The following is a 14,207-nucleotide window of genomic DNA, read 5'->3' as shown; positions in this document are numbered from 1 at the left end:
TTTGAGCAAAGTGCGGTTTCTGTGCATATATAAAGCATCTTGAATACCTGCAATTACAGTGGCATCAATTATGACCTAAGCACGTTTACTAAGGAACGATATACCCCTGATGAAGGAGAGAAACGCGTCAGGTGTTCCGTGGATCAGATCATCACCCAGAATATATGGGGAATTTTAAAGGGCCCCGGGTGAGATCTTTCCTTATATACATATAAAGGATTTAAAGCCTTAGTGGTGACAAGAGGCCCCTTTATATGTCTTTGGCTATTATATACAGTGGTCTTTTAGCAGTTACATAAGACTCACATTTCTATATTTGGTGATACATGTAAATAACTGCGATTTTCTATACTACTGTTATTTGGGTCTTTATAAGGCTGTGATTTTATATAGCCTTGCATCTATTTGAATACCTATAGCATCCATATTTACCCTATATATGATGATTTTTTAATAGGGAGATGCTGGTACACAAATTTATGGTATTTGGTTGTATATACCATGTTTAATCTATTGGGTATAATTTATACACTTGTATGCACATAGCACTTTGGATTTTTTAAAATTTATTTAATAAAGGTTATATTTTAATATATATATTGCTATTTATACACTATTGCATAAGATCTATAGCAGCCAATGTGGCCTGGAAATGTCAGAGGTTGATCCTTTTGGCTTTTCTGATAAATTAATAATACATTGAGGATATGTGAGTAAGAAAAAGGCTACAAAAGTCTGTGCTAATTAATATCATCATACATCAAACTCTTTGCATAGATATTGTGGTAAATGATAAAATTCTGGCCAGCTGCTATCACCACTAGGGGGAGCTCACAGCATATGGATTTATAATGGTGTTCTAAAAGGAGTTGCGTAAATCGACATGTAGAGAGATCCTTCTATTGGTGGCTATATAAATCTTATACAACACACACACACACACACACACACACACACACACACACACACACACACACACACACACACACACACACACACACACACACACACACACACACACACACACACACACACTAGAGGGAGCTCACTACATATTTATACAGTCACCACTAGGAGGAGCTCACTACATATTTATACAGTCACCACTAGGAGGAGCTCACTACATACAGATTTATACAGTCACCACTAGGAGGAGCTCACTACATACAGATTTATACAGTCACCACTAGAGGGAGCTCACTACATATTTATACAGTCACCACTAGGAGGAGCTCACTACATACAGATTTATACAGCCACCACTAGGAGGAGCTCACTACATACAGATTTATACAGTCACCACTAGGAGGAGCTCACTACATACAGATTTATACAGTCACCACTAGGAGGAGCTCACTACATACAGATTTATACAGTCACCACTAGAGGGAGCTCACTACATACAGATTTATACAGTCACCACTAGAGGGAGCTCACTACATACAAATTTATACAGCCACCACTAGAGGGAGCACACTATATACGGATTTATACAGTCACCGCTAGAGGGAGCTCACTACATACAGATTTATACAGTCACCACTAGAGGGAGCTCACTACATACAGATTTATACAGCCAACACTAGAGGGAGCTCACTACATACAGATTTATATATCCACCAACAGAGGTAGAATTATAAATCTGTATGTAGTGAGCTCCCCCTAGTGGTGACTTTATAAATCTATATGTAGTGAGCTCTTTTTTTTATTATAAAAATACAAAACTTACTATCAATAAATAGCAAAATCCAAACCCCAGCAAAAGCAAAAAGTCCGAGTCCAGCATTAACCCCCCCCCCCCCCCAGCCAAAGCAACTCCCCCCAAATTAAAAAACAAACTCTGGCTTCTTCTTTCCCAGAGAACTTCCTCCTTCCATCTTTCTCTCTTACGCTGTTTTCTGTCCTTTACTCTTGTCACTTTTTGATTCTTCTGTATGTAGTGAGCTCCGCCTAGTGGTGGCTGTATACATCTGTATGTAGTGAGCTCCTCCTAGTGGTGGATATATAAATCTGTATGTAGTGTGCTCCCTCTAGTGGTGGCTGTATAAATCTGTATGTAGTGAGCTCCCTCTAGTGGTGGCTGTATAAATCTGTATGTAGTGAGCTCCTCCTAGTGGTGACTGTATAAATCTGTATGTAGTGAGCTCCCTCTAGTGGTGGCTGTATAAATCTGTATGTAGCGTGCTCCCTCTAGTGGTGACTGTATAAATCTGTATGTAGTGAGCTCCCTCTAGTGGTGACTGTATAAATCTGTATGTAGTGAGCTCCCTCTAGTGGTGACTGTATAAATCTGTATGTAGTGAGCTCCCTCTAGTGGTGACTGTATAAATCTGTATGTAGTGAGCTCCCTCTAGTGGAGACTGTATAAATCTGTATGTAGTGAGCTCCCCCTAGCGGTGGCTGTATAAATCTGTATGTAGTGAGCTCCCTCTAGTGGAGACTGTATAAATCTGTATGTAGTGAGCTCCTCCTAGTGGTGGCTGTATAAATCTGTATGTAGTGAGCTCCTCCTAGTGGTGGCTGTATAGATCTGTATGTAGTGAGCTCCTCCTAGTGGTGGATATATAAATCTGTATGTAGTGAGCTCCCCCTAGTGGTGGATATATAAATCTGTATGCAGTGAGCTCCCCCTAGTGGTGGCTGTATAAATCTGTATGTAGTGAGCTCCTCCTAGTGGTGGCTGTATAATCTGTATGTAGTGAGCTCCCCCTAGTGGTGACTGCATAAATCTGTATATAGTGTGCGCTCCCTCTAGTGGTGACTGTATAAATCTGTATGTAGTGAGCTCCCTCTAGTCGTGGCTGCATAAATCTGTATGTAGTGAGCTCCTCCTAGCGATGGCTGTATAATCTGTATGTAGTGAGCTCCTCCTAGTGGTGACTGTATAAATCTGTATGTAGTGAGCTCCCTCTAGTGGTGACTGTATAAATCTGTATGTAGTGAGCTCCCCCTAGTGGTGGCTGTATAAATCTGTATGTAGTGAGCTCCCTCTAGTGGAGACTGTATAAATCTGTATGTACTGAGCTCCTCCTAGCGATGGCTGTATAATCTGTATGTAGTGAGCTCCTCCTAGTGGTGGCTGTATAAATCTGTATGTAGTGAGCTCCCTCTAGTGGAGACTGTATAAATCTGTATGTACTGAGCTCCTCCTAGTGGTGACTGTATAAATCTGTATGTAGTGAGCTCCCTCTAGTGGTGGCTGTATAAATCTGTATGTAGTGAGCTCCCCCTAGTGGTGGCTGTATAAATCTGTATGTAGTGAGCTCCCCCTAGTGGAGGCTGTATAAATCTGTATGTAGTGAGCTCCTCCTAGTGGTGGCTGTATAAATCTGTATGTAGTGAGCTCCCTCTAGTGGTGGCTGTATAAATCTGTATGTAGTGAGCTCCCTCTAGTGGTGGCTGTATAAATCTGTATGTAGTGAGCTCCCTCTAGTGGTGGCTGTATAAATCTGTATGTAGTGAGCTCCTCCTAGTGGTGACTGTATAAATCTGTATGTAGTGAGCTCCCTCTAGTGGTGACTGTATAAATCTGTATGTAGTGAGCTCCCCCTAGCGGTGGCTGTATAAATCTGTATGTAGTGAGCTCCCTCTAGAGGAGACTGTATAAATCTGTATGTACTGAGCTCCCTCTAGTGGTGGCTGTATAATCTGTATGTACTGAGCTCCCCTTAATGGTGACTGTATAAATCTGTATGTAGTGAGCTCCCCCTAATGGTGACTGTATAAATCTGTATGTAGTGAGCTCCCCCTAATGGTGACTGTATAAATCTGTATGTAGTGAGCTCCCTCTAGTGGTGGCTGTATAAATCTGTATGTACTGAGCTCCTTCTAGTGGAGGCTCTATAAATCTGTATGTAGTGAGCTCCTCCTAGTGGTGGCTGTATAAATCTGTATGTAGTGAGCTCCCTCTAGTGGAGACTGTATAAATCTGTATGTACTGAGCTCCTCCTAGCGATGGCTGTATAATCTGTATGTAGTGAGCTCCTCCTAGTGGTGGCTGTATAAATCTGTATGTAGTGAGCTCCCTCTAGTGGAGACTGTATAAATCGGTATGTACTGAGCTCCTCCTAGTGGTGGCTGTATAATCTGTATGTAGTGAGCTCCCCCTAGTGGTGGCTGTATAAATCTGTATGTAGTGAGCTCCTCCTAGTGGTGGCTGTATAATCTGTATGTAGTGAGCTCCCCCTAGTGGTGGCTGTATAATCTGTATGTAGTGAGCTCCCCCTAGTGGTGACTGTATAAATCTGTATATAGTGTGCGCTCCCTCTAGTGGTGACTGTATAAATCTGTATGTAGTGAGCTCCCTCTAGTCGTGGCTGTATAAATCTGTATGTATTGAGCTCCCTCTAGTGGAGACTGTATAAATCTGTATGTATTGAGCTCCCTCTAGTGGAGACTGTATAAATCTGTATGTAGTGAGCTCCTCCTAGTGGTGGCTGTATAAATCTGTATGTAGTGAGCTCCTCCTAGTGGTGGCTGTATAGATCTGTATGTAGTGAGCTCCTCCTAGTGGTGGCTGTATAGATCTGTATGTAGTGAGCTCCTCCTAGTGGTGGATATATAAATCTGTATGTAGTGAGCTCCCCCTAGTGGTGGATATATAAATCTGTATGCAGTGAGCTCCCTCTAGTGGTGACTGTATAAATCTGTATGTAGTGAGCTCCTCCTAGTGGTGACTGTATAAATCTGTATGTAGTGAGCTCCCTCTAGTGGTGACTGTATAAATCTGTATGTAGTGAGCTCCCCCTAGTGGTGGCTGTATAAATCTGTATGTAGTGAGCTCCCCCTAGTGGAGGCTGTATAAATCTGTATGTAGTGAGCTCCTCCTAGTGGTGGCTGTATAAATCTGTATGTAGTGAGCTCCCTCTAGTGGTGGCTGTATAAATCTGTATGTAGTGAGCTCCCTCTAGTGGTGGCTGTATAAATCTGTATGTAGTGAGCTCCCTCTAGTGGTGGCTGTATAAATCTGTATGTAGTGAGCTCCTCCTAGTGGTGGCTGTATAAATCTGTATGTAGTGAGCTCCCTCTAGTGTTGGCTGTATAAATCTGTATGTAGTGAGCTCCCTCTAGTGGTGGCTGTATAAATCTGTATGTAGTGAGCTCCCTCTAGTGGTGGCTGTATAAATCTGTATGTAGTGAGCTCCCTCTAGTGGTGGCTGTATAAATCTGTATGTAGTGAGCTCCCTCTAGTGGTGGCTGTATAAATCTGTATGTAGTGAGCTCCCTCTAGTGGTGGCTGTATAAATCTGTATGTAGTGAGCTCCCTCTAGTGGTGGCTGTATAAATCTGTATGTACTGAGCTCCTTCTAGTGGTGGCTGTATAAATCTGTATGTAGTGAGCTCCTCCTAGTGGTGGCTGTATAAATCTGTATGTAGTGAGCTCCCTCTAGTGGAGACTGTATAAATCTGTATGTACTGAGCTCCTCCTAGCGGTGGCTGTATAATCTGTATGTAGTGAGCTCCTCCTAGTGGTGGCTGTATAAATCTGTATGTAGTGAGCTCCCTCTAGTGGTGACTGTATAAATCTGTATGTAGTGAGCTCCCTCTAGTGGTGGCTGTATAAATCTGTATGTAGCGTGCTCCCTCTAGTGGTGACTGTATAAATCTGTATGTAGTGAGCTCCCTCTAGTGGTGACTGTATAAATCTGTATGTAGTGAGCTCCCTCTAGTGGTGACTGTATAAATCTGTATGTAGTGAGCTCCCTCTAGTGGTGACTGTATAAATCTGTATGTAGTGAGCTCCCTCTAGTGGAGACTGTATAAATCTGTATGTAGTGAGCTCCCCCTAGCGGTGGCTGTATAAATCTGTATGTAGTGAGCTCCCTCTAGTGGAGACTGTATAAATCTGTATGTAGTGAGCTCCTCCTAGTGGTGGCTGTATAAATCTGTATGTAGTGAGCTCCTCCTAGTGGTGGATATATAAATCTGTATGTAGTGAGCTCCCCCTAGTGGTGGATATATAAATCTGTATGCAGTGAGCTCCCCCTAGTGGTGGCTGTATAAATCTGTATGTAGTGAGCTCCTCCTAGTGGTGGCTGTATAATCTGTATGTAGTGAGCTCCCCCTAGTGGTGACTGTATAAATCTGTATATAGTGTGCGCTCCCTCTAGTGGTGACTGTATAAATCTGTATGTAGTGAGCTCCCTCTAGTCGTGGCTGTATAAATCTGTATGTAGCGAGCTCCCTCTAGTGGTGGCTGTATAAATCTGTATGTAGTGAGCTCCCTCTAGTGGTGACTGTATAAATCTGTATGTAGTGAGCTCCCTCTAGTGGTGGCTGTATAAATCTGTATGTAGTGAGCTCCCTCTAGTGGTGGCTGTATAAATCTGTATGTAGTGAGCTCCTCCTAGTGGTGACTGTATAAATCTGTATGTAGTGAGCTCCCTCTAGTGGTGACTGTATAAATCTGTATGTAGTGAGCTCCCCCTAGTGGTGGCTGTATAAATCTGTATGTAGTGAGCTCCCTCTAGTGGAGACTGTATAAATCTGTATGTACTGAGCTCCTCCTAGCGATGGCTGTATAATCTGTATGTAGTGAGCTCCTCCTAGTGGTGGCTGTATAAATCTGTATGTAGTGAGCTCCCTCTAGTGGAGACTGTATAAATCTGTATGTACTGAGCTCCTCCTAGCGATGGCTGTATAATCTGTATGTAGTGAGCTCCTCCTAGTGGTGGCTGTATAAATCTGTATGTAGTGAGCTCCCTCTAGTGGAGACTGTATAAATCTGTATGTACTGAGCTCCTCCTAGTGGTGACTGTATAAATCTGTATGTAGTGAGCTCCCTCTAGTGGTGGCTGTATAAATCTGTATGTAGTGAGCTCCCCCTAGTGGTGGCTGTATAAATCTGTATGTAGTGAGCTCCCCCTAGTGGAGGCTGTATAAATCTGTATGTAGTGAGCTCCTCCTAGTGGTGGCTGTATAAATCTGTATGTAGTGAGCTCCCTCTAGTGGTGGCTGTATAAATCTGTATGTAGTGAGCTCCCTCTAGTGGTGGCTGTATAAATCTGTATGTAGTGAGCTCCCTCTAGTGGTGGCTGTATAAATCTGTATGTAGTGAGCTCCTCCTAGTGGTGACTGTATAAATCTGTATGTAGTGAGCTCCCTCTAGTGGTGACTGTATAAATCTGTATGTAGTGAGCTCCCCCTAGCGGTGGCTGTATAAATCTGTATGTAGTGAGCTCCCTCTAGAGGAGACTGTATAAATCTGTATGTACTGAGCTCCCTCTAGTGGTGGCTGTATAATCTGTATGTACTGAGCTCCCCTTAATGGTGACTGTATAAATCTGTATGTAGTGAGCTCCCCCTAATGGTGACTGTATAAATCTGTATGTAGTGAGCTCCCCCTAATGGTGACTGTATAAATCTGTATGTAGTGAGCTCCCTCTAGTGGTGGCTGTATAAATCTGTATGTACTGAGCTCCTTCTAGTGGAGGCTCTATAAATCTGTATGTAGTGAGCTCCTCCTAGTGGTGGCTGTATAAATCTGTATGTAGTGAGCTCCCTCTAGTGGAGACTGTATAAATCGGTATGTACTGAGCTCCTCCTAGTGGTGGCTGTATAATCTGTATGTAGTGAGCTCCCCCTAGTGGTGGCTGTATAAATCTGTATGTAGTGAGCTCCTCCTAGTGGTGGCTGTATAATCTGTATGTAGTGAGCTCCCCCTAGTGGTGGCTGTATAATCTGTATGTAGTGAGCTCCCCCTAGTGGTGACTGTATAAATCTGTATATAGTGTGCGCTCCCTCTAGTGGTGACTGTATAAATCTGTATGTAGTGAGCTCCCTCTCGTCGTGGCTGTATAAATCTGTATGTATTGAGCTCCCTCTAGTGGAGACTGTATAAATCTGTATGTAGTGAGCTCCTCCTAGTGGTGGCTGTATAAATCTGTATGTAGTGAGCTCCTCCTAGTGGTGGCTGTATAGATCTGTATGTAGTGAGCTCCTCCTAGTGGTGGCTGTATAGATCTGTATGTAGTGAGCTCCCCCTAGTGGTGGATATATAAATCTGTATGCAGTGAGCTCCCTCTAGTGGTGACTGTATAAATCTGTATGTAGTGAGCTCCTCCTAGTGGTGACTGTATAAATCTGTATGTAGTGAGCTCCCTCTAGTGGTGACTGTATAAATCTGTATGTAGTGAGCTCCCCCTAGTGGTGGCTGTATAAATCTGTATGTAGTGAGCTCCCCCTAGTGGAGGCTGTATAAATCTGTATGTAGTGAGCTCCCTCTAGTGGTGGCTGTATAAATCTGTATGTAGTGAGCTCCCTCTAGTGGTGGCTGTATAAATCTGTATGTAGTGAGCTCCCTCTAGTGGTGGCTGTATAAATCTGTATGTAGTGAGCTCCCTCTAGTGGTGGCTGTATAAATCTGTATGTAGTGAGCTCCTCCTAGTGGTGGCTGTATAAATCTGTATGTAGTGAGCTCCCTCTAGTGTTGGCTGTATAAATCTGTATGTAGTGAGCTCCCTCTAGTGGTGGCTGTATAAATCTGTATGTAGTGAGCTCCCTCTAGTGGTGGCTGTATAAATCTGTATGTAGTGAGCTCCCTCTAGTGGTGGCTGTATAAATCTGTATGTAGTGAGCTCCCTCTAGTGGTGGCTGTATAAATCTGTATGTATTGAGCTCCCTCTAGTGGTGGCTGTATAAATCTGTATGTAGTGAGCTCCCTCTAGTGGTGGCTGTATAAATCTGTATGTACTGAGCTCCTTCTAGTGGTGGCTGTATAAATCTGTATGTAGTGAGCTCCTCCTAGTGGTGACTGTATAAATCTGTATGTAGTGAGCTCCCTCTAGTGGTGGCTGTATAAATCTGTATGTAGTGAGCTCCTCCTAGTGGTGGCTGTATAAATCTGTATGTAGTGAGCTCCCTCTAGTGGAGACTGTATAAATCTGTATGTACTGAGCTCCTCCTAGCGGTGGCTGTATAATCTGTATGTAGTGAGCTCCTCCTAGTGGTGGCTGTATAAATCTGTATGTAGTGAGCTCCCTCTAGTGGAGACTGTATAAATCTGTATGTACTGAGCTCCTCCTAGTGGTGGCTGTATAATCTGTATGTAGTGAGCTCCCCCTAGTGGTGGCTGTATAATCTGTATGTAGTGAGCTCCGTCTAGTGGTGACTGTATAAATCTGTATATAGTGTGCGCTCCCTCTAGTCGTGGCTGTATAAATCTGTATGTATTGAGCTCCCTCTAGTGGAGACTGTATAAATCTGTATGTAGTGAGCTCCTCCTAGTGGTGGCTGTATAAATCTGTATGTAGTGAGCTCCTCCTAGTGGTGGCTGTATAGATCTGTATGTAGTGAGCTCCTCCTAGTGGTGGCTGTATAGATCTGTATGTAGTGAGCTCCTCCTAGTGGTGGATATATAAATCTGTATGTAGTGAGCTCCCCCTAGTGGTGGATATATAAATCTGTATGCAGTGAGCTCCCTCTAGTGGTGACTGTATAAATCTGTATGTAGTGAGCTCCTCCTAGTGGTGACTGTATAAATCTGTATGTAGTGAGCTCCCTCTAGTGGTGACTGTATAAATCTGTATGTAGTGAGCTCCCCCTAGTGGTGGCTGTATAAATCTGTATGTAGTGAGCTCCCTCTAGTGGTGGCTGTATAAATCTGTATGTAGTGAGCTCCTCCTAGTGGTGGCTGTATAATCTGTATGTAGTGAGCTCCCTCTAGTGGTGGCTGTATAAATCTGTATGTAGTGAGCTCCCTCTAGTGGTGGCTGTATAAATCTGTATGTAGTGAGCTCCCTCTAGTGGTGGCTGTATAATCTGTATGTACTGAGCTCCCCCTAATGGTGACTGTATAAATCTGTATGTAGTGAGCTCCGTCTAGTGGTGACTGTATAAATCTGTATGTAGTGAGCTCCGTCTAGTGGTGACTGTATAATCTGTATGTAGTGAGCTCCCTCTAGTGGTGACTGTATAAATCTGTATGTAGTGAGCTCCCTCTAGTAGTGACTGTATAAATCTGTATGTAGTGAGCTCCCTCTAGTGGTGACTGTATAAATCTGTATGTAGTGAGCTCCCTCTAGTGGTGGCTGTATGAATCTGTATGTAGTGAGCTCCCTCTAGTGGTGACTGTATAAATCTGTATGTACTGAGCTCCTTCTAGTGGTGACTGTATAAATCTGTATGTACTGAGCTCCTCCTAGTGGTGACTGTATAAATCTGTATGTACTGAGCTCCTTCTAGTGGTGACTGTATAAATCTGTATGTAGTGAGCTCCCCCTAGCGGTGACTGTATAAATCTGTATATAGTGTGCGCTCCCTCTAGCGGTGGCTGTATAAATCTGTATGTAGTGAGCTCCCTCTAGCGGTGGCTGTATAAATCTGTATGTAGTGAGCTCCCTCTAGTGGTGACTGTATAAATCTGTATGTAGTGAGCTCCCTCTAGTGGTGGCTGTATGAATCTGTATGTAGTGAGCTCCCTCTAGTGGTGACTGTATAAATCTGTATGTACTGAGCTCCTTCTAGTGGTGACTGTATAAATCTGTATGTACTGAGCTCCTCCTAGTGGTGACTGTATAAATCTGTATGTACTGAGCTCCTTCTAGTGGTGACTGTATAAATCTGTATGTACTGAGCTCCTTCTAGTGGTGACTGTATAAATCTGTATGTAGTGAGCTCCCCCTAGCGGTGACTGTATAAATCTGTATATAGTGTGCGCTCCCTCTAGCGGTGGCTGTATAAATCTGTATGTAGTGAGCTCCCTCTAGTGGTGGCTGTATAAATCTGTATATAGTGTGCGCTCCCTCTAGCGGTGGCTGTATAAATCTGTATGTAGTGAGCTCCCTCTAGCGGTGGCTGTATAAATCTGTATGTAGTGAGCTCCCTCTAGTGGTGACTGTATAAATCTGTATGTAATGAGCTCCTCCTAGTGGTGGCTGTATAAATCTGTATGTAGTGAGCTCCCTCTAGTGGTGACTGTATAAATCTGTATGTAATGCGCTCCTCCTAGTGGTGGCTGTATAAATCTGTATGTAGTGAGCTCCCTCTAGTGGAGACTGTATAAATCTGTATGTACTGAGCTCCTCCTAGTGGTGGCTGTATAAATCTGTATGTAGTGAGCTCCTCCTAGTGGTGGCTGTATAATCTGTATGTAGTGAGCTCCCCCTAGTGGTGGCTGTATAAATCTGTATGTAGTGAGCTCCTCCTAGTGGTGGCTGTATAATCTGTATGTAGTGAGCTCCCCCTAGTGGTGACTGTATAAATCTGTATATAGTGTGCGCTCCCTCTAGTGATGGCTGTATAAATCTGTATGTAGTGAGCTCCCTCTAGTGGTGGCTGTATAAATCTGTATATAGTGAGCTCCCCCTAGTGGTGACTGTATAAATCTGTATGTAGTGAGCTCCCTCTAGTGGTGGCTGTATAAATCTGTATGTAGTGAGCTCCCTCTAGTGGTGGCTGTATAAATCTGTATGCAGTGAGCTCCCCCTAGTGGTGACTGTATAATTCTGTATGTAGTGAGCTCCCTCTAATGGTGGCTGTATAAATCTGTTTGTGGTGAGCTCCCTCTAGTGGAGACTGCGGACATGGTGGCTTGATTATTTTGCTATATAAGACGTGTAATTGATCTCTCTATTCCACACAGTATATGAAGCCGGGAAGGCGGCCACCTCCGGGGTGCCCAGCATATATGCCCCCAGCGTCTACGCTCCTTCCATGTACTCCCACAAGGTGAAGATGCCGCCACCGCCAGGATCTGTCGTGAAGATGTACAATGGCTACGATTACGACGCTGCGAGCTCCGGTGAGGATTGGATGCAGACTAGTGATCTGGCAGGAAATCCGCAGCAGATTCCATGCAAAATCTATGGTGGATTTTTGCAGCTCAATTGTGGACTGACCCTTGAAGGACTAAAGTGCAGCTCTTCATTATGACCAGTGCTGAGACTGGGGAATAAATCCCGGGGTCAGACACCAAGTCCCAGCAGGGAAGAGTCCCAGATTCTGGATTTATTGCTAAATTTGCATTGATTTGTCTTTCTGTCCTTGCAGTTGGCGGACACAGCTCTCAGGCGCCGCTTCTCCGGGACAACGATGCGCCGGTATCTGGTAAGAAGTTTGTCTTGTGTATGTGAATTGTCCTTATGTAACTCGTTACCCTGACTTTATGATTATTTCCCTGTTTTTGGGGTTTTTGTTTTTTTTACAGTTCGAAGTGGCTACCGCATCCAGGCCAACCAGCAGGACGACTCTATGAGGGTCCTCTACTACATGGAGAAGGAGCTGGCAAACTTCGATCCAACCAGACCGGGACCTCAAAACGGCAGATTCGAGAACAGTAAGTTATATTTTACATGTCCATATGACGTCCCTGGTTCTGGATCATCAGAACTGCCACACTATTGGATTAGTCCCTTTTTAGTATTTGGTGCTAAAAATCATTTTTGCATTTCGATTTCATTAAAAATTTTGCTTTTACCAGCTCTTTGTTTCCCTGCACGTTCTGCTTTGGTCATAAATTGGCGGTGAGGAGCTCGGAAAGTGACAAACTCACCGATAAGACCGGGACACCGAGCTCACTAACCGTTTCTCTGTTAGCTCAGCAGGAGACGCTGTAGAAACCAAACGGTGCAGAATTTTTCATAAAGAACAATTGCAAAAAATGATATAACCCCTTTTTGCATATTATCTGTCTTTAATCAGGAATTTCCTACAGCTCCTACGTAGACTCTGCATCTCCAAACCCACCTGCAGTCGTACCACCTTGAGTATTCTGCTTTGTCTCCTCAGCGTCTGCGATGAGTGAGGTCAGCTCGTTGCACGAGGAAGATCACCGAAATAACCTGCGCAACGACCTTGGCCGGTTGCGGAATCAGGCCATGTCTCCAATCCAGGACATCGAGTTGGAAAGTCTCCCGGAGAGCGGCTACAGACGTCCCCCGCAGCGACCGCACGAGTATGACGACGACTTATACCGCGGAGAGAGGCGAGCCCGTACCCGATCCATGGACGACTTGGACGACCTGGATAGAAGAGATCGGTACCGCGATCCTCCTGACAGCCGGAGCCGAGGAAGACGAAGCTCGGACGATGATGAAAGCAGCAGAGGCTACGGCCGGGGAAGAGACGGACGCTCCCCAGACCCTCGCGATGACTATTACGGAGGTAAAAGGAGCAGGAGCAGAGACGACCTCCGGGAATACGACCGCTCCCGCCAGGACCCGGAGTACGACGATCGCTTCCTTGAAGACGCCCTGAGACGGAAGCAGCAGCAGAGAGCGGGCAGCCGCGACGGATTGGATAGCGTCGCCAATTCCTCTCGCTCGGAGGGCAGAAGAAACAACAACCGCCGCAACGACGATGATGATGATGATTTCCCACCTCCACCTCCGCCATATACAGAGACAGAGTCTGTATCTTCACGAGGGAAGAAGCTGAAAAAGGTCAGTGTTGTTCCAGAACCCAACCAGACAAAAAAAAAATGGTGGTCCAAATTGGACACTTTCATTTTTTTCAATTACCGAACCATATTTTTGCCTCTTTAAAAGGGATAATTGCAAATCTTCTCTATTCTTGCAGTCATATCAAGTTTAAAAATAAGCTTTTGATATAAAAGTAAACCAAAGAAAAAAAACTGTCAGTCGCAGAGCGTGGCATGACTTCTGTCTGCACTTCCTGCACTGTTCCTTTTAAGGTGTTTGTCAGAAATGCGCTAGAACTCTGCTGATAAAACATCCCTCCTTGCCTTACAAAATGGAAGAGTTCTTTTTGAACTCCACCTACTAGGCTTTTTAGAAACCAGAGAGACCGATCGTGTGATCACAGAACCAGCACCACTCGGGGGCTATACGTGGTATTGCAGCTCAGAACCTTAAAGTGCACAGGGCTGAGCATGGACTTCATAGCTGTTGCCCAACCGATCTGGTATTGGTGCTTTGGATAGGTCATGCACACATTATGAGAGGCTGACGGTGGCGGGCGGAGGCTGACAGGTTCTGTCACATCACTGGGTCCTTGTCGTGCCATGACAGGCAAGGACCCAACAAATGCTCCTCACTGCTGTTATGTGTCATCTCACCGAGCTGTACGGTGCTAAATGCAAAAACAAAAAAGGCAGAATTGCATTATTTTTTTTCTACCAATGTCCCACCCGAAAAAAGTGAATAAAACACCCAGGAGCCGTCACATGGACAAATCCACGGAAAATGAATAATTATGTCTGTGGTCCTGAGCACCAAAATAAGCCCGGCGCTAAAGGGTTACGTTTTGTG

At 44.4% G+C, this 14,207-nt stretch overlaps 1 protein-coding gene across 2 annotated transcripts in view; it reads left to right on the top strand.

Annotated features, from left to right (window-relative positions):
* LSR (lipolysis stimulated lipoprotein receptor) overlaps positions 1-14,207 on the top strand; it is a 29,333-nt gene that overhangs the window by 14,013 nt on the left and 1,113 nt on the right. For both annotated transcript variants that reach the window (XM_073655714.1, XM_073655715.1), the window contains 4 exons: positions 11,582-11,740; positions 11,989-12,045; positions 12,146-12,274; positions 12,727-13,379. In XM_073655714.1, the coding sequence (XP_073511815.1) occupies positions 11,582-11,740; positions 11,989-12,045; positions 12,146-12,274; positions 12,727-13,379 (998 nt within the window). The remainder of the gene's footprint in view (positions 1-11,581; positions 11,741-11,988; positions 12,046-12,145; positions 12,275-12,726; positions 13,380-14,207) is intronic.

Source organism: Phyllobates terribilis, unplaced genomic scaffold, assembly GCF_046119375.1.
Source record: "Phyllobates terribilis strain yellow unplaced genomic scaffold, ASM4611937v1 Scaffold_12__6_contigs__length_324123572, whole genome shotgun sequence".
In the NCBI taxonomy this organism is placed as follows: Eukaryota; Metazoa; Chordata; class Amphibia; order Anura; family Dendrobatidae; genus Phyllobates; species Phyllobates terribilis.
This window is presented reverse-complemented; position numbering and strand designations above follow the sequence as displayed.